Source organism: Prenolepis imparis, unplaced genomic scaffold (genome assembly GCF_030444845.1).
Source record: "Prenolepis imparis isolate NDT839.2.m4 unplaced genomic scaffold, iyPreImpa1.0 SCAF_6, whole genome shotgun sequence".
Taxonomy (NCBI): Eukaryota; Metazoa; Arthropoda; class Insecta; order Hymenoptera; family Formicidae; genus Prenolepis; species Prenolepis imparis.
The window spans coordinates 3,388,997-3,410,482 of NW_028141164.1; the positions used below are offsets into that span (position 1 = coordinate 3,388,997).

General features: G+C 35.6%; 3 protein-coding genes across 3 annotated transcripts in view; all 3 read left to right on the top strand.

Annotated features, from left to right (window-relative positions):
• The first annotated feature begins 409 nt into the window (after nt 1-409).
• On the top strand, nt 410-9,026 carry LOC145937016 (uncharacterized). Its single transcript, XM_083039750.1, has 11 exons — nt 410-687; nt 1,134-1,356; nt 1,667-2,210; nt 2,397-3,320; nt 4,128-5,087; nt 5,161-5,301; nt 5,848-7,324; nt 7,555-7,641; nt 7,999-8,255; nt 8,372-8,455; nt 8,600-9,026. The coding sequence occupies exons 1-11, from the start codon at nt 423-425 to the stop codon at nt 8,936-8,938; spliced, it is 5,301 nt and encodes a 1,766-aa protein (XP_082895876.1). The 5' UTR covers nt 410-422; the 3' UTR covers nt 8,939-9,026.
• A 1-nt stretch (nt 9,027) lies between these two features.
• On the top strand, nt 9,028-10,860 carry LOC145937018 (cytochrome P450 6a8). Its single transcript, XM_083039751.1, has 2 exons — nt 9,028-9,595; nt 10,215-10,860. Exon 2 carries the CDS (start codon nt 10,375-10,377, stop codon nt 10,585-10,587), a length of 213 nt encoding a protein of 70 aa, XP_082895877.1. The 5' UTR covers nt 9,028-9,595; nt 10,215-10,374; the 3' UTR covers nt 10,588-10,860.
• Nucleotides 10,861-13,629: 2,769 nt separating this feature from the next.
• The window catches only part of LOC145937145 (neural cell adhesion molecule 2), a 33,640-nt gene continuing 25,783 nt past the window's right edge, over nt 13,630-21,486 (top strand). Inside the window, exon 1 of the mRNA XM_083040025.1 lies at nt 13,630-15,113. Coding sequence (XP_082896151.1) covers nt 15,032-15,113 — 82 coding nt within the window. The 5' untranslated portion in view covers nt 13,630-15,031. The remainder of the gene's footprint in view (nt 15,114-21,486) is intronic.

A 21,486-nucleotide genomic window follows, 5' to 3' on the forward strand; every position in this document is an offset into this window, starting at 1 on the left:
CATCCAAAGTTTAATTCGCGATATTAATAAATCGAGTTATAGCGATCTCGTGTCAGTTTTGAGCTCGTCGAGAATAATTTCAACCTAGTCCAAAAATATAACTGACGTCTCGCGAATTTTCTCGCGCGAAACTTACGTAAAAAACAAATCGGCAAGAAATGTTCACACGAACAATGTTAGATCACTCGACAGACGTGAATTATGAATTGATTTGAGCTAAACCAACTTATTTTCCGATAATGTTTGTCGACTCAATATTGAAAAAAGTATAATACAAAATTTGATCAGATTATTAGACGTCAAGTTAAATTTTTTATACGCTTTTAAAAATATCGCAATCGTTGCAGAGACGCGAATATTTTAGGAATAAATTTACGCGCTGAGGGGTTAAGCGTGGTCTCCTCCAAATTATAACAGAGACCATGGAGGATCGATACGCATCGCCGTTTTGTTCATGCGGATGCCATGCACCGAGGACGCCGAAATCGATCGAACCACCGCACGAACCGTGCTGCTGCTGCGATTACAATCCTTTCAGCGACAATTCGAAAGAATCGGAGATCTACGATCTACCGTTTGCCCTGCGAAAGCTGACGGTAATGAAGTGCCAGATGAAGAAGTGGCGCATGGAACGGTTGCAACTCGAGAGTGAAAATAGGTCTCTGAAACAAGCCCTACAATCATTCGGTATCAATGTTCTACTCCATAGCCGAATGTTTCTTTTTCTTTTTTGCTTTTTTATTATTACATTTCTTATATACCGTTCGAATCAGGCGAGGAATAATGTCGGTCATGTTCCACTTTTAAAATAGTTTTAGTATAAAAATTTTTGCAATAAAAATTTCATTCTATATCAGTCAGTTTTGCATAATTTTATTGAGATAAAATAGTTTTTCAATTTAATTATATAATTCAACGTGGAAATGTGCTCTATTATATTCCTATATATTATATATTATAATTTATAATATTATTTTACATGTTATATATTAAATATTATAAATTCTTGTTCTTCACTTTTAATTCTGCGGAATCGGTATGCATAGCGCACCGCAAGAGAGATCCGCGTTCTTTTTAGCTGCATAAAAGAGGATTACGAATATATTTCGAGCGGTCAAATAATTTTCATGTAGGTGCGAAGCCCGACAGAATATTTGGTCCCGATCCCTTGCTCGTGCATTATCGCGAGGAAAACGAAAGACTGCAGAATGCAAATGAGGAACTGGCAGAAAAAGTTCGCAACCTCGAGGAGAGCCTCACCGAACGAGATTGCTGCGACGATCCTTGCGAGAAAGTTAAATACACGAGGGAAAAAATAGCAGCGCTGAGAGATCGTTTCACTGCTGAAAAGAAACAGTACTAATGCTAATTGAAATTTTGCCAAGACGGCAATGTGTCTTTCTACATATTCGTTTTGAAAAATAGACAGAGAAATATTTATATAGTAATAAGTAGGGAAAAAACGCCGCATTCTATGAATTTAATATCAACTTAATCGTTTAGAAATTAATGGTTAAAAGCTTTCGTCTTATATCTTGCAAAGTTATAGCTTTGAAGGAAGATTAATCACACTTTATTTGCTCCCAATCTTTCCTTGAAAACCATCCATCTTCATTAAACGCAGAACATCAATATAATTACGTATAAACTGTTAATATTTCAACAGAATGCGAGACACGATATCGCATTTTAAGCTGAAACTGACGGAAGCCGAGGAGGATACTTCCTGCGCGGCATTAAACCGTTTGAGGGCAAAGCTTCGCGAGTTAATGAAAGATGGTCAGAAAGCCGATCAACAGGTGTCCGTGGTTGTCGAGAGATCAATGCAGACGTCGGTGGATCTCTCAGAGAGCTACGAAAATCTACGAATAGAGAACGAGCGTCTGCAAGCAGAGTTGATGCAAATTCGTTCGATCAAGGAGGTTGCTGTACCGATCTTAAAAGACAGTGTCGCTCCTCCGTCTATAGATGAGGAAGAAATAGATACGTCGACGTTACTAAGCCGGCTTCAGAATTGCGAAGAGCTTCTGGCTGAATTGAAAACGCATTTGGACGAGAAAACGGCTTACGCGAAGGCTCTAAAGAGCGAACTTGAAGAGCAGAAAGCGACTTCCGCTGCATTGGCATTAGATATGGATCAGGTGACCGTCAGCCGAAAAGACACGGTGGACGAAGTAGTTGAGATTAAAAAAGAAGAACCTGACGATAAGGTATTTCATTTTATTTGTCTGTGTCTGCAGAGATATTTTGCAATCAATCGCATGTATGCGTTAAAAGTTGTAAATATTCTATATGTATAGATATTTTTGTTTTATCGAGCAATGAGACATATAATATCGAGAGATATGTTTAGACTTGTTCAATTCGGTATTCATGACAATTGGAGTTGTTTGCAGATTGCGGAGCTTCTTGGAAGCCTGCGGCAGTCTGAACTAGCTATGCTAGGCGTGAGCAAGTTGCAGAGCGAGATCGAAGATATGAAGTCTGAACTGTATAATCTCGAGATAGAGAAAAAGGAACTTCTCGATGAATTAGGAAAGATGCGGAACGTTGTGTCAGAGAGAAATGATGAAATAAATAAACTAAACAACGAAAGCGAATCCCTGAGGAAGCATATTGAAACAATGAAATCCGAGTGCAATGAATTAAGTATTAAGAATGCGTCATTAGATAAAGAAGTACGAGAAACACAAGAGGAATTGAAGAGAATGAAAGACGAAAATAACGAGTTAAGGAACGAGATCGATAAGTTGAATGTTAACCTGCGTCTCCAGGAAGAAAAATTTCAAGTGGCGCAAAAGGAGCTGGGGGATGCGGGAGACAATTTGCATAGTCTTGGGACTGAGAATGAATTCTTGAAGAAGGCATTGGAAAATACTAAATTGAAGACTAATGAACTTAAAGAAGAAAATGTTGCTCTGAAAAACAATCTTGATAATATGATTAAGGAATTAGAATCTGCGAAAGGCGAAAATAATAATGTTAAAGCGGAAGTTGATCAATTATTATCTGAGAATAAGCATTTACGGGATGAGTTAGAGAAGCAAGTGGTGGAGACGGATCAGTTAAAATCCGAAAGAGTTGCATTAAAGGACGATTTCGATAGATTACTGCAAGAAATGGATAAATTGAATATTGAGAACAATAAACTAAAAAATGAAAGTGTTGTTGTTAAAGCGGAAAGAGACAGTTTGACAGTCGAGAGAGACAACTTAAAATCTGAGAATATTCTTCTTAAAGACGATTTGTCTAAGACAGATTCAGCGTTATATGACGCAAAGAAACAATTGGACGAGTTTAAAATCAAGAATGAAATTCTTGTGGAAGAATTGGAGAAACAAGTAATGGAGACGGATCAGTTAAAATCCGAAAGAGTTGCATTAAAGGACGGTTTCGATAAATTACTGCAAGAAATGGATAAATTGAATATTGAGAACAATAAACTAAAAAATGAAAGTGTTGTTGCTAAAGCGGAAAGAGACAGTTTGACAGTCGAGAGAGACAACTTAAAATCTGAGAATATTCTTCTTAAAGACGATTTGTCTAAGACAGATTCAGCGTTATATGACGCAAAGAAACAATTGGACGAGTTTAAAATCAAGAATAAAATTCTTACGGAAGAATTGGAGAAGCAAGTGGTGGAGACGGATCAATTAAAATCCGAAAGAGTTGCATTAAAGGACGGTTTCGATAGATTACTGCAAGAAATGGATAAATTGAATATTGAGAACAATAAACTAAAAAATGAAAGTGTTGTTGCTAAAGCGGAAAGAGACAGTTTGACAGTCGAGAGAGACAACTTAAAATCTGAGAATATTCTTCTTAAAGACGATTTGTCTAAGACTGATTCAGCGTTATACGACGCAGAGAAACAATTGGACGAGTTTAAAATCAAGAATGAAATTCTTACGGAAGAATTGGAGAAGGCTCTGCAAGAAATGGATAAATTGAATATTGAGAACAATAAACTAAAAAATGAAAGTGTTGTTGTTAAAGCGGAAAAAGACAGTTTGACAGTCGAGAGAGACAACTTAAAATCTGAAAATATTCTTCTTAAAGACGATTTGTCTAAGATAGATTCAGCGTTATATGACGCAGAGAAACAATTGGACGAGTTTAAAATCAAGAATGAAATTCTTACGGAAGAATTGGAGAAGGCTAATGTAAATAATAATAAGTTATACTCAGATTTCAATGCTCTGCAAAGCGAAATGGCAAAGTTAAAGTTGGAGAACAGAAAATTGTTACAAGAGGCGGATGATGGGAAGATAGAAGTAACAAAATTATTATCCGAAATAGAAAATCTGAGGAAGGAGATAGATGATACAGGTAACGAATTAATAAGAGTAAATAACGAAGTTGTAGATTTGCGGAAAGAAACGGCTGGCTTAAATAATGAACTGAAGGAGGCGAAAGTTATAAATGAACAACTAAGGGCAGACATTCACCGAATGGCAGTAGACAACAAAGCTATTAAAGCGGAAACGGATAACTACAAAGATGAAAATGATAAGCTAAAGACAAAGGTAGGCGAAATGGAAGAACAAGTGAAGTTATCGACGGATGAAGTAAATAAATTAAGAAACCAACTTGAGGACGCCGAGAAGCGAGTTAAATTGCTCGAGCCTCAGATCATTAGTTTACAGACTGATAAAGACGAGGTACAAAACGAGATCAACGTTTTGCAAGATGAGATCAGCAAACTAAAACTGAACCTGAGTGCAGAAACTGCTGCTAAACGAGACATTCAGGAAGAGTTAACGGCATTGAAGAACGAAATGAAAAATTTGATCTCGAAGATCGATGAGATAAAAGTGCAAAATCTTGCTCTGAAAGAAGAGAGAGATGCTCTCAAGAAAGAATTGTTGAGTCTGGGCGAGGAATTGTCGAATTTAAAAATTGCGAATGCTGAGATGACGAGCGAGATTAATAATTTGAGACCGGAAATATCTAATCTTCAATCGCAGTTATCTAAGTCGGAAGAAGATATAGAATATTGGAAAATAGAGAATTGCAAACTTAAGATGGAAATGGATAAATTATCTATCGAGAATGAAAAGACAAAGGAAGAGTTAAACGTTTGTGAGGTAAAGATAATTAATTTGTATTCCTCGCGTTTAACTTTTTATTTTTGATAATAATTATTTTGATAATTCATAGGTTCAACGACAATCATTAGAGAAGGAGAGAACTACTTATAAAAATGAAAAGATTAAGCTCGAAGAAGAAATTACAGAGCTTAAAAATCAACTGGAAACACTAAATCTGACTTTATTCGCCGAAAAATCTGCTAAAGAAGAGGCTGTGGGAGAATTAGCGAAAGTCAGCGACGAGATCATTGCACTGAAAGAAGAACTCGAAGCATTGAAAAATGAATTGACTAAATTAAGAGCGGAGAACGATAAGATGAGAGGCAAAGAGGAAAATCTGTCACGTCAAGTATCAACGTTAAAAGTAGAGTTTGAGAACACGAAAAATGAGATATTAGCTTTAAGAGCTGATAATGATGCATTAAAATCGAAAACAAATACATTAATAATTGAGAACGGTGAATTGAAAAATGAATCAACGAAACTAATATCCGAAATTGATGGTTTGAAATTAAAGAACATGAGTTTGACGCAGGAACGACAGAAATTTGAGGAAGAAGTTAGCAAACTAAAAGGCGAGGATGATAGACAGAAAGCTGAAATTAGAACTTTGACATCCAATCTGATAGGTGAGCAGGCATTATCGGAACAAATTAGGTCAGACTTATCTAATAGCGAATCGGAAAACAATAAATTGAGAGCGGATTTAGAAAAGTTGCAAAAAAATTTGGATTCAGTTAAACTAATGTATAACAAGCTGAACGACGAAGTAAAAAATTTAAGAGAAGCATCGATCGATGCGCAGGACAAGATGAACAAATTACAATATGACGTGGCTGCATTGCTAGAAGAGAAGAAAGCGCTTCTGAGCGAGTTAGACGGTTTACGAATGGAAGTGGGTAGATTAGGTAAAGAAGTTGTATCGAATAAAGCTGCCAAGGAAGTTGCCGAGAAGGAGATGATCGTTCTAGGCGGCGAATTAATAGCGCTGAAGGCAGAAATGGATAAAACGCGCGCGGATAACGAGAGCTTAAAGAAGGAATTGAATGATGTGAATAAACAATATACTGGATTGAAGGATGAAAATACCGTTTTGAGAAACGAAAATACTAAAATAGCGACAGAACTCGATTCCTTCAAGTTAGATTTAACAATAGCGAAGAACGATCTCGACAAGTCCAGGAATCAGAACAGCAATTTAAAGGTAGAGATCGATGAGTTGAAGAAAATACTCGGCGATGCCGAAACGGAGATTAAATTTCTTAAAGGACAGCTTGTTGACTTATCGAGTGAAAAAGAGAGGGAGAGAGAGAGGCTCGAAAAGGAGATGAACGACGCGAAAATTCAGGCCGCGATTTCAAAGGCTCGTGCTGATGACGCACAAGCGCAGATCGATGACTTAGTTAAGGATCTGAATGCAGTGAAAACAGACAGGAGCGCCGCCTTGAAGGAATTGGATGTCTTAAAAGACTCTTTGACTCATTTGCAGGACGATTTAAATAGATGCCGAGCGGACAACGAGCAGCTAACGATCAAATCGACCGCTTTGGAAGATCAAGTGTTGATGTTACGGGAGGATTTGAGAAGATCCGAGATTGAAAACAACAAATTGACGAAGGAATGTAGCAAATTAGAGGACGAAAATAGGGACACGAATGTCAAGTTAAATAATGCTTGGATCGAGTTGGATAAAGTAAAAGATGACCTTACGAAATTATTGATAGAGTATGATAAAGCGCAGCAAGATTTAAAAAAGTTAACGATGGAAAATGAAGAGTTGCGAGATGATCTGAGAAGAAAGCACATCGATATCGATAAACTAAAAGAAGAGATCAAGAAATCAGAAGACTACTTTCCAAAGGATATCGACAGTCTAAGAGATGAATTAAAAAAATTGACAACTGAGATGGAAATGATGAGAGAAGATTTGATACAAGCGAAAGAAGAAAATGATAAATTAAAAATTATTAATAATGATCTTAAATTAGAATTAGATCAATTAAAAATTCAGCGAGATGAGAGAATAATTTCCCCTAAACGACTAGAGGAAATCGATGAATCGATGGATCAAATCCGCAAACTATTCACCGAAAATGATATTTTAAAAACCGAAAATGCGAATCTAAAATCCGAATTGGATCGTTGTCAAGAAGAGAATAAACATTTGAACGAACAACTTGACAATTTGCGGCATGAAAATAGACTACTGAAATCTTCTCTTTCTCCTGCCGCAGGTTTGTCTGTACACGGATTCCTTTTTAATATTATTAATATAAAATATTATATATAGCACGCTAGAAAATTAAATATTCATCATTTTTATCGCATAACTATTTAAATCGATGGGCATAATTTAGTCGCGTAATGCGTTTCATTCATTCGTGGTTTTCGACGAGCCTTTTTCTCGCCATTGAATTCGTCGGCCGCGCTTGCATTTAAAAAGAAGACATCTTTATAATTCCAGAGGCTGGCGTGATTAAACCGGATGAATGCGGCGACTTCGTTAAGGCGAATGAATTACTAAAGAAGCAGATTGAAAAGCAATATGACGGTAAAACTTGCATAAAAACTTTTTAACTGTTTTTTCACCTCGACAGTTTTTATCGCATCGTGAGAAAAATGTGTATTTGCTTATTCATAGCCCTTAATTAGAGAGTCGGACTAATATCTTAATAAAATTAACATTTCCATAAACTTGTGATATTTGAAAACAACATTTTGCAAATATTAAATCATTAATCTCTTCTATTAATTACATAATGTTGATAAAAATTTTATAGGAATGTAATAGTAAGTGGTATTTTAAATAAATTTTGTATGAAGTAGGAAGTGTGAAACAAAACGAAATCTTATTACATAATCTTTACAAGGTGATTCTACAAGGTGATATTTATTTTTGCGATAATAGCCGTGCAACGTGTGCGTGATTACATACACTATATAGACGGTAAAATTTCTACGAAACCCGCAATGGCGACGACGTTGGTCGATGATTTCGAGATTACGGACTGGACGGTGCCATCCATCGTAGAGTTATTAAAAGAATCGCAAAAACTGTCCAAGAATATTTATCTGGCGGAAATCGACGTGCAAAACATTGATAAATTATTGGAACTTCTCAATCAATGCAAGAGAGACAACGAGAAATATATAAAACAATTGTCGGTGAGAATAATAAAAGCATTAGTTTAATTCGCGGCTTTTTATTTGATGATTTATCAAGAGGGTAATTCGAAATTTCCGACTTGTGCATATTAACGCGGGAAATGAATCGTTTCTAGGAGCTTGGTGTAGAAGTTACCAAGGTTGCAGGTGCGGATAATGGCGATGAGCTTGCAGCTTTTGACCCTGAATCTTGGTTGAAGGTACGTGCGTGTAGTGATAAGAGTTCATTTTGCTAATCTCGTCGCGGTTCCCTTCCTCATATCTATTAAATCGTAACAGATATATGAGAGTGTTCTTAGGGTTCTACAATTTTTTAAAACGCGAACGATTCGTTTCTCTTTTAGTCTTTGACGCTGACGCAACTGGCCGAGCTGCACGACAAGATTTGTCTATTGACTTCAAGCATGGTGCAACAAGACAGTCCTGCAACCTGCGATCGATCGGCGATTAATTGGGACTACGGTGGCGATCCGCTGCAAGCGGATTACGACGCTTTAAACCGGCGGATCGCCGCCTTGCAGAGGCAAATAGTTGAGAAGCAGATTGAGGCGGGGTGGAAACTGCAGGAATTAAGACGGTCTCTCCGCCTCGAGCAGGCTAACCTGATTCAAATCTCCGATCGGATGAATCTCGAAAGAAAACGCAATTTGGCTCTCCATCTCACTATGGATGATTCGGTATGAAGCTCTCTCTGTGCTCGATTATATAGACGTTGATACAATTGAGTAGGTTGTATGCAGTAACTTCATATTCATTTTTGCCCAGCATCGATTCCAGTGTACGAAATAAAACACAATGCAGGAATTGGATTTCAAAAATATTTAAATGACTATGTGTGATTCAGAATAATTTAGTAATTTTGAGAGTATTCGATTCTTTTTGACTACGTTGTAATTTCGTAATTGAAGCAACGCGTGCCGAGAAACGAAAGGAGGGTCAAATAAAATGACGCTTTCACCAGAGACCACCATTTGCTCTCGTACTCTCCTCTTCGCACGATCCGAATGATTACGATAATCTTGTAGGCAATATAATTACGATAACGCCCCATATTCAGCAGCAACGGTTTTGTTGCTAATCACGATCGAACAATAACAACTAATGAGAGCCGCTTGTTTCGCAGCACATGCTTGTACGCGCCGCCACGTGCGATAACGTGATTTCCTGTTTCATTTCGGAGGTCGCGTTGTTCGATCGGGATTAATTCAATTGTACCTCGTACCGCATCCGTTCCCACGACTTTACCGGGTTCGTCGAATGCGCGCGCGGGGTTCAATAGGAAGGCGAATGCCATCGACAAAGAGTAAACATATAATTGAAATGCGCGGCTAGATCAAACGGTAAGTAAATTTTCGAAATCCATTTAATATGTGTATCCACCGCTCAGAATTGAAATAAACTCGTAAAATGCCGATGGATAGCTCCGTCGCGAGAAAGAAGGGAAGAGAGAGAAAGGGAGAACGGTCGAATATTTTTTATTTTAATCGATGACACTCGTGCAAAGATGAGTGACAGTGGGAATGTTATAAAACAGCTTTTATTTTGCAATTAGTAGCATCTTATAATAAATAAATGTATGATATCTAAATAATTGTACAATTAAAATATTATTTTTCCTTGCAAAATGTAGTTGTCAACATGTGTTGTACATATATGCACAGTACATTTATTTCGAGAAATAACTTTTATTCATTTAAATTATTTAATGCAAATTAAAGCATTAATATATGAAGTAAAATAAAATAATATGATAAAATGCAATAAAAATATAGTTTATTATTATAAAAATAGATATTTTTAATTTACTTCTTTTCTTTATACTAAAACAAACATTTAATTAATTACAATAAGTGTAATTTAAAAAATTAAGGAAAGGAAATGTCTCTCTCTCTCTCTCTCTTTCTCCCTTTTTTTATCTACCTATTTTTTCTTCTTCTATTTCTTCTTCTTCTTTCCTAGCATGAAGTTGGATTGGCGTATAAGTTTCCGGGCAGGCGTTGATCACACGGAAACTTTGAGGAGAAACTTTCTAACGTAATTCCCGTTTTCTGATACACTGATGCATAATTTATAGGCCGAACTCCTGTCCGTTGCACCTCTTCAAGATCGACTCTGTTAGATGGCGACCATTAAGAACGCGGTTCTCGCCTATATCTTCACGTCCGAGAAGTTGAAGGACATGTTTCACTTGTTGCTGAACTGTTCCGAGTACTTCGACAGGTATCTGAACGAGATAGTGCCCAAAGACGGAATCGTCGAGTGCCGAGATCTGACGTCTGAATTTACCATCGACGTGATCGAATTGTATGCTTTCAAGATGAATGCCTTGTAGAGAAGAATACTCAATTTTACAAAATAAGTCGTAAAGCTCTTTCGCTCTAATTTGAAAACCATGATTAGAAACATAGAGGTCAGAGAGATTCTTCAAGCATTTCGGATATCTGATAAATGATCATGACGCATTTAAGTTCATGCACATTATCGGAATTTCATAGAATACAGACAGAAAGTAGAACAATGTGGAGGCGATACGATTTTGTTGATGTATTTATAAATCTCATCTTAGAGAAGCCGGACGTTAGCAGTAAGAGAATATAATTTGTGTAGAAATATCACACACACACATACAATCCATGTTCAAAAAGATTATACATGTGCGTAATTATTAATTATATAAATTATTTTTTACAAATATTTATATTTTATTAATATTTTAATGTAATTGCTTGTATAAAATAAAAAAGAAAAAAAAATATATTCGAAGTTATATTTCGAAGGAACAGAAAATACATATGTATTAATACCGGTGAGCTTAGTTTATCTCGATCCGAACATTTATATCCTGACCCGAAAATCGTCAGAAAGGACGATATTAAATCAGTACCTGATGCACTATCTGCCATTCGGAGACGACTCTAGGAATTGCATCGGTAAATATATTGTAAAATTCTCCGTTTCGTTCGCAAGATATTTTTCGCTCAATACACAATTATGTTCTTTTCATATACATATAAATTAGAGGAGACTCTCTTTCAAGATTTTCGAATAATTTAATATTTATAAATATTATAAGTTATATATTAGTGTGAAAGAGAGAATGAATACATAAATGCTACACAAATAAGCATCAAATAACGATCAAACAGCAGCGCTGTTAAAAGGCTCAGTATTAAAAAGATGAAATGATTTTGATATTCGTTTTGAAATTGAAGATTGATTGGCATCGTGGGAATATTGAAAAATTTCAAAATAGACATGTACGAAGAAATTGACTCCATACGCCAATCAATCTTATTTTTGGTTCTGTCGCCTATAATAGCACGTGTATTTAGAATTTACCGAAATTAATTGAGATCCAATAATATCCAATGATATATCTGTAATAAATATAAATAACATTTTATGAATTGTGTGTGTACCTATAATACTTGTATATCTTTGTTATTATATTGTAGCGTTTATATATTTTATATATTTTTTCTTCTTTTATGACGCTGTTTTGTTTAGTGAAATAATTTAAAAATATTTTTAATCGTGTTTTATATGAGAGAGTTATATGAGAATTATATGCATGTATGAGATAAATATTTTATCGTAATATTAAGATGGCATTCAGGTATTTCTAATTCAGGTGAGTGTAGTATCTCGAATATCATCTCTTTACAATATGATCTTCTAGAAACTTGTTACAGAAGCAATAAACTTTCGTCTAGAGTACCTTATTACACCTGCTTTTTTTAGTGAATACATCGTAATTGTAATAAACGCGATGCTGGCACATTTATTCGTATATATGTCTCATGCAATGTACGAGATTGATTATAAATAATCATGTGTCGAGTCGCAAAATTGCAGGAGCATTATCAAGAAAGATATATTTTGAGAAATCTCCCTCTGACACGCGCAAAACATGTCGCGTCTAGAGTTGAAAGAATTGTTTTCAGTTTAATACAGAGAATTTTGTACAAAAGTTTTAAATAAAGCTGAAAGAGAATCAACTGACGAGGAGTTAACATTTTATATTTTTCCAGTTATATTCTCGAATTTGAAATGTCTATGTCGATGCAATGTGTTTCCGGCGTGTACACATGTGTGATTTTTTTGGTTAGCCAACGTACACGTAAATCACTTTCACTGCCCGCGGGGTGTACGAATTAAATCCGGCTTGTTCTGTAATTCAATTTTTAGCTTTTAATACTCGCGCTTTTATGCATTGGCAGTTGTCATTTTTCTTAAATTGTTGTATTTCGTTGCAACACAAAGCGCATGTAAAAAACTGCGTGCGGTATATCAGGATGCGTGGATATGAAGGATTAATTGCTAAAAAAATTGAAAAACAAGAAGTTGTATGTGTGTGTATATGTATATTATATATGTATATAATGCATATATATACAAAATAGATATTCTAATTTTTCAATTTTCATACTTAAAATACATATGTATGTACATATATGTTTTATGTATATTGATTCGCTGCTATCAATTTAATATTTCGTTATAAATATTTGGACGCATTTCTTTAGTACTGCCTTTTAATATTTTTTTCTTTAAAATTTGCATAGTTCAATTTCAATCGAATCGAGAAAGAAAGAAAAAGAGAGAAAGAGAAGGGAAAAGTACAGAAAGAGAGAAAGAAATAGAGACGGTGACTCGCCAAGTAGTTATGTATATGATTGATCAGACGTTGGAGAACCGCATTATTTTGACGGTATTAACAATTATTATTTTGTGTGAAACAAGAAATTTTACAAAATGCTTTCTGTGTATTTCATATAGTACATATATCTATATCTACGTATATTTTACAACTCTTTATTTAACATTAAGTAACAAAAAGAATTGCTCACATAGTATCTCTGCATTCAGAGACTGATTAGATGTCACTTTTAGAGATGACATCGCTTTTGAATATTGAATAAAAAAAAAAGAAAGAAATACATTAAAATTACATTTTAAAAAAAATTAAAATTATAGTGTTTACCTCACATAATCATAGATTTTCATTCGCTGATTCGCGCCAACAGACGAGGGGGTACTCCACCGAAATAATCTTTATTTCTCACATCTCGAGCTACGCAAGTTAAAACGTGTCGCGTTTCTTTGTCCTGTATTGTTCGCGATCTCAGCGTTTTCAGCGACAAAGAGAGAGAGAGAAAGAGAGCGGTCGTTTTCTAACGTTCACCGATTCCGCGGAACGTCGGGGCTATAGCGCGCGATATAGTAGTATAGAGTAGGACATGGCCAGGCGCGCGGGACGAAAAGTGATCGGCGGGCGCTTTAAGCGGCCGCCGCGCCGGAGGGTGACGGACTCGCACGAGTCGCGCCGAGGCGAGCCGAAAGCTCCATCGGTTCCGTCAGTAGGCCTGCCGCAACGCAGCAGTAAGCGCGCCTTCTACCTCTAAGAGGGGTTCGCGTACCTCGGAAGATCGGCTAGACATTATCGACGACCATGACTCCGATCCGATCCGATCGTTGATCCCCTAACGCTCGCGGGTGATCGATTATATCGCGATCTACAGTGACAAGTGTATTCGTGTGAGTGATTCGACAGCGGATAGACATATACTACCCTCCATGGAGTGCTGTGCGTATCCTGGAGAAAACTTGGCACCGTCGGCACTGATTCAAAGTGCGATCTGGTGAACGGAATCACGCGGCGAAAAAATACTTTCCCAAAGAAAGACGAAATATATAATATTTTTGCGAATAACTAAATGTTACGTAGCAATGATAAATAATTTTTTTCTCTGGTAATCGATAATCTTCATCTGTACCTGAAATTTCGTCGGATTAATAATTTTGCCGGATAAGAGCCGAGTAATCGGAGATGCGAACGCTTCGGTGTTTTTTATCGAAATTAATACTTTTATTATCAGAATACACTCGCGCGATTATAATCGGTTAAGAACGGTGTGAATTTTTTGCGGAGGATGCATGACAGGAAGTGTAAACCGGTAATACCGATATATCAAAGTGCAACGTAAAATGTTTTCGTGCGTAAAGTACGATGGCGATAACTCTTAACCTCGACACCCTTTAACACTCGATATTATCGCGCGATACAGCAAACGAAGTCCATCTAACACTTATCGATTTTTCCGTCCCACGTTTCTCGAAAACATCATTACGTCATTATTGTTGGGCGATGACGGAGGGGCAGAACGGGCCGTTCGCGCGTGTGAGACTTAGTGGTGTATGAAATAAACGCCAATAGACTGTGTATATGTGCGAAGTATGTACAATTACCCGATCGAATAACCCCATTAGAGACGTTGGTCTGCGTACATAAATAACGCGCGTAATTGCACGGAGCGCTTAAGGAGTTACGCGACTTACTTATAATCCTCAGTTTTACGTCGAGAGTCTGCCTTGGCGTAGGTAGGTAGGTAGATACCTTACGTGCTCCGTGAACTGCACTTAAGCCTTCTCTCAAAGCGCAGGCAGGTCGTGCTCTCTCATCGTCTTCGTCGCTAGTTATCGTTAAAAGTGTATATCGAACGTTTTATCGGAGATCGTTTTCGCGAAAATCGGCCGATTGGAGGAACTGAATTGCCGGATCAGATTGATGACGACGTATTCGTGTCTTCCACGTCTCGCGACGAGATGCGTCTGTTGAAACCGAGATTTCGCGCGACCTGACGAATCTCTCTCCGCGGATTCGTCTTATTGAAACTTATCAAGCCACGTCGGGGCATCCACTTAAGCGCGGGATTCAAGGAAGACGGTATCTGCACGAGGGGCTCTGGAGAAATTAAGGATTCATTTCGCTTACAATGAAGAGGATGCTTTTGCTGATGAGCTTGCTGGCCCGGTTCGTCGTAGCGGAAGTTCTGCTCGGCGATGTCGACGAGCCACGTAAGTGAATGAAAAACTTGAGAGTTTTCTCGTATAAGAAAGGAATAAGGAATAATATATAATTGCGAAAGGAGAGAGAAAAGGGGGAGGGCGGAAAAATGGGGAAGTTTACTTCGCCCGTTCGTTTGCGTTTACTAATGGGTTTGGGGAAACAAATAATTGGTTCGGATCGGGAAAGATACTTTTATTCTTGTTACAAGGTTTCTTCTTTCAGTTTATGTTTCTTCAAAGTTCCGTTATCGGTTATATACGCCGGCACGTTTAAGGCTAAGTATCTATGTTGCTCTCCGGAGAGGCAATGGAGAGAAAATGTTTACGCCTGCAATATTTCCCTGCTTTCAACATAGTGAAAATATTTATGCGCTTGCATTAGGATCATTTATATTGATGCTTGTATCGATGTTTTATATCGCAACGTAGAGTAATGAACCAGTAGATATGCCAGGTAATATAATGGTGCAGTTACATGAATGATAGACGATTAATCTCTTCCAGCGAAATGTTAATGTCGGCTTTTAGAGCTGATTTCGATTTTAGACTGTTCTTTTAAAAATTTTACAATCAAACGTTTATTATAGAAATTGCGTTGAGTTTCTCTAATAGGAGTATTTTTTAATATTTAAAATATTCAGTAAAAAGTAGAATTTATTTTTTAATTAATTGTTATTTAAAGAACATTGTCAACGAATAAACACACTTGATAACTAATTGAACTCTCATTGGGAAAATTTGAAAGATTTTGATATCATAAGTATTTATAAAAAATATATCAATTTTATAATATTAATTTTTGTTTGATTAAATGTTTCATACAATGCCAGATAGCACGAGGAAATATTGAAATAAATGTTGCCATAGTACGCACACAATTAGATGACAGATAAAACACTTCCTCTTTATCATTGTCGACTATATCCAGTAGTCGAGCACACAAAACATTGACAAGTACTATAAGCGCTTGAACAAATAGTAATAATTAAATTAATTAACAGAGTTAGTTTCAGCGATTGTTTTGCGACCGCGTCTGTAAAAAAGGATTGCAGTGATATTTTGTACTAAATGAGAAATAGGCAAAACACATAGCAGTTAATTAATTAACTAAAAATGAAAAGAAAATAAATTACTATTGCTATTTTATTGACTTTTCTATGCAGTATTCAAGCGATATAAAATTTTTTTAAATTATTGAACTTTTGAAAATTTCCGCTGAAGAAAAATATTGCTTCTACATATTCGACATGGAAAAAATACCGCTTTATTATTACTGTAGATTGTAGATTTCTCCGAACAGACTATATATACAGACTGTGCGTGCCAATAAAACGAACTAACAATAATTGTACGATTTGCGATGGTTTGCCAATGTCGTCTGGAATTATTGCATCGTCGAAACATGTCGCTGGGTCGTGCTGCAATTATTATGCAACAGCGGCTTGGACAAATAGCGCATTAAACGCGAAACTAAATCGAGCAAGACGAGAATTTATTCGGTGCAATCCGCATGGTATATTTCGGCGTTATATACCGGGCCGATGCGATGCGCGAAATGGCCGACAAATGACGCGATTCTGATTTATAGTGTGCGTGCATAAAAGGACGCAACGAAATTTCAATCGCCCGACGCGATTACGTCCCTAATTATTAATCGCGAGGGGCAAGAGTTGGCGCGACACCGTCACACCGTATAATGACATCGTCGACAACCTCATAATCGGTTACAGTGCGCGGAGAAGCGTGGTCGGAAAAAATAAGGGTGAGAAGGGGTAGATGGGGACGAGGGGGAGGCTCGGGCGTGCATTAATTTTGACGTACGCACGGAACGTGAACGGCGTCGAGAATTCGCCGACCTGTCAATAGTTGTTTTGCGGACGGCGGCGCGGACGCGACCCTCCGCCACACCACTCGTGCTCTACGACATCGGACAGGACCGCGCAACCCGTTTATTTAATCGATGCATTATGCAAATTGACATAACGGCTCCACTTCGGATGCAGTAATCGACCGCCGTCTCTCGACAGATTCACAATGGGCCAGCGTGTATGCCGAATAATTGGCAGTAGCGTATCGCGGGCTGAAAATCAAAGCCGCTGTATGCACCCTATTGCCTATTCCCTCCCTCTCCCCCTCACCTTCCCCTTTCCTGCCCCGCCGTCACTGCACACGAATTTCCGTGTATATCAGGAACCAGCGCGATGGACATATCCTCCCTTCCCTCCCTCAACCCTACGCGTTCTGTAACGCGCGCACACAGATGTGTAATGCCGTGTACGTTGAAAATTTGGGCGTTCTGTTCGGAAATTCGTTGTTCCGTTCGGAATTGAATGCAAAGAGGAGAGAGAGGAAGGCAGACTCGGAGGAAAAGTATATGACGAGAAATAAAATTATTTTATAGATTATTACTTCTCTCGTGTCAAAGGATTTGTGTGAAAGCGTGTATGCACTATACGAAACAAAAGACTCAGAAATAAAAAAAATATCTATAACACAACTCATATAACATCAAAACGAATACCTCGTGCAGAGTTGTAAAATTCACGACTTCGATTGTTTTATACAACTCTGTGTACCGAGTCTCGTCAATTTATTTTTATTATACTGCGCCAGCTTTCGCGTTTATTTTTTAAATTTTTAAAAATCCTTTTTTTGTCGTCTAGTCTAAGGTAATATTTTATTATCATACATTTTTAAAAATTTCATTCATATATCTTTCAAAGTCATTTAAATTGGTCAAATAACTTACTAAAAAATTTCTCAAATTATTCATTGGATAAACAGATAAAAATAAAAGATGACCGAACGAGATCTTATTAATAATGAGTTAGTATTCTTCGTTTTGATGTGCGTCTCTATTTTATAATTATCAGATATACTACATATAGAATCTTGTCATGGTTTAAAACCGTCCTTGTTGATTATATCATAAAGTAGAACGATTGTAAAGTAAATATACAATTGATATAGAACATTAGCAAAGTAACGTTGCTTTATCTACTTACAATTGTGGTATGTAAAGCATTAAATTTTTATTCGACCGTCAAACAGAATAGATTACAATCGGACGCATCAAACGCATTACTGCATCATAGCAGGTGATTTTACACTTTGTATCGCTGACAGTAAAACAAATTATGAAAGTATGCAAACTCGAAATTGCACGTGTAACTTTACGTGTGTACACGTACATATTGCGTTGTTAAATGAGTGGCAAAAGTTTAGATTAATAGTCGAAAGTATCTCTCTCAGTGTGTGTAAATATCAAAAAACAGATCTATTTAAAAGGAGATCTTACACCGAAAATATTTAAAAATTTTCGAAAAAAATGTTGACGCGATTATCTTTGGCAATTTTTATCATTCTAGAAAAATATTAAAATATAGATATTTATGAAAAATAAATTTCGGCTCGTTTGTTTTACAAAAATTTGCGTAATGAAAACAAAGTCAATTGTTAAGTACTAGTATTCACGCTATAAAATATTTACATTTCTCCATAGCTGAATTACGTATGTCTTTTTTGTTTAAAAGCTCGCTAAATTCTCGAAAAGATGTGACCTCGTACATACCTACATTGACGAATTCGAATGTGAACATTACCTGCTTTTTAAAGTCTAATGCTTGATTCAGTCAATCTTTGAAGCGGAAGAGGAGGTCGGAAACGAAAGAAGTCTAGTAGCTATGAAGAACAATCTGCTATGGAGAGTAACAACTACAAGATATGTACCATAAGCACTTTATAGCACGAACATTTGTCTGTATCTAAAGGCTCGTATTGTGAACTCGATGCCATTACTCGAAAAGTTATTAATTTTTTGCTTGTTTCATATGTTACGGTTATAAACGCGACATTCGTAAAGATGTTAAAAACCTACTTTACTTCGACACGCAAGTGTTTACATTCGCTGCCATGTGCACATCGAACAAAGCGAAACAAATTTTTCATGAGATCCCTTTATGAGAAATTTTGTCATGAAATACAGCTGGTCGGATCACTAGCGGATCCTGACGTCGATAATGGGAGTAGTTTTGCAAAATTATTTTATTTAATATTTTTGATTTCATGATTAGCTTCTATTCCAGAATCAACGACGTCAATAGCTCTTTAAATGTTTGTTTTTCTTTATTTATATTTTTTAAACAAATTCAGCAAAACTGTTTCTTTTATTTTGCAAGGGGGGGGGGGGTTTAACCCCCCCGGATCCGCCAGTATATATATATATATATATATATTATATATAGATATAAAGAATTTCTCGCCTAATTATTTTCATGCAATGAAATTATCTCATCATTTCGACCTATGTCTGACTTAATCTAAACTTAACTCCTTGAATGCGTAATAAGTACAATTTCCAGTGTATCTTATACATACATATTGTATATATTATATAGATATAAAGAATTTCGCATAATTATTTTCGTGCAACGAAATTATCTCATCATTTCGTCCTACGTCTGACTTAATCTAAACTTAACTCCTTGAATGCGTAATGAGTATAATTTCCAGTGTATCTTATACATACATATTGTATATATTATATAGATATGAAGAATTTCGCCTAATTATTTTCATGCAACGAAATTATCTCATCATTTCGTCCTACGTCTGACTTAATCTAAACTTAACTCCTTGAATGCGTAATGAGTATAATTTACAGTGTATCTTATACATACATATTGTATATATTATATATATATATATATATATATATATAATATATACAATATGTATGTATAAGATATACTGTAAATTATACTCATTAAGCATTCAAGGGATTAAGTTTAGATTAAGTCAGACATAGGATAAAATGATGAGATAATTTCATGCACGAAAATAATTAGGCGAAATTCTTTATATATATATAATATATACAATATGTATGTATAAGATACACTGGAAATTATACTCATTATGCATTCAAGGAGTTAAGTTTAGATTAAGTCAGACATAGGATAAAATGATGAGATAATTTCATGCACGAAAATAATTAGGCGAAATTCTTTATATATATATAATATATACAATATGTATGTATAAGATACACTGGAAATTATACTCATTATGCATTCAAGGAGTTAAGTTTAGATTAAGTCAGACATACGACGAAATGATGAGATAATTTTGTTGTACGAAAATAATTAGACGAAATTCTTTATATCTATATAATATATACAATATATATGTATAAGATACACTGTAAATTATATTCATTACGCATTCAAGGAATTAAGTTTAGATTAAGTCAGACATAGGATAAAATGATGAGATAATTTCATGCACGAAAATAATTAGGCGAAATTCTTTATATATATATATAATATATACAATATGTATGTATAAGATACACTGGAAATTATACTCATTACGCATTCAAGGAGTTAAGTTGAGATTAAGTCAGACATAGGACGAAATGATGAGATAATTTCGCTGCACGAAAATAATTAGGCAAAATTCTTTATATCTATATAATATATACAATATGTATGTGTAAGATACACTGTAAATTATACTCATTACGCATTCAAGGAATTAAGTATAGATTAAGTCAGACATAGGACAAAATGATGAGATAATTTCATTGCACGAAATAATTAGGTGAAATTCTTTATATCTATATAATATATATTATATTTATATAATATATGTATATTATATAGATACAAAGAATTTCGCCTAATTATATTCGTGCAATGAAATCATCTCATCATTTTGTCCTATGTCTGACTTAATCTATACTTAACTCCTTGAATGCGTAATGAGTATAATTTACAGTGTATCTTATACTTATATATATATACACTAGCGGATCCTGACGTCGATAGCTCTTTAATGTTTGTTTTTCTTTATTTATATTTTTTAAACAAATTCAGCAAAACTGTTTCTTTTATTTTGCAAGGGGGGGGGTTTAACCCCCCCGAATCCGCCAGTATATATATATATTATATATATATATATATTATATATAGATATAAAGAATTTCTCGCCTAATTATTTTCATGCAATGAAATTATCTCATCATTTCGACCTATGTCTGACTTAATCTAAACTTAACTCCTTGAATGCGTAATGAGTATAATTTCCAGTGTATCTTATACATACATATTGTATATATTATACAGATATAAAGAATTTCGCATAATTATTTTCGTGCAACGAAATTATCTCATTATTTCGTCCTATGTCTGACTTAATCTAAACTTAACTCCTTGAATGCGTAATGAGTATAATTTCCAGTGTATCTTATACATACATATTGTATATATTATATAGATATAAAGAATTTCGCATAATTATTTTCGTGCAACGAAATTATCATTTCGTCCTACGTCTGACTTAATCTAAACTTAACTCCTTGAATGCGTAATGAGTATAATTT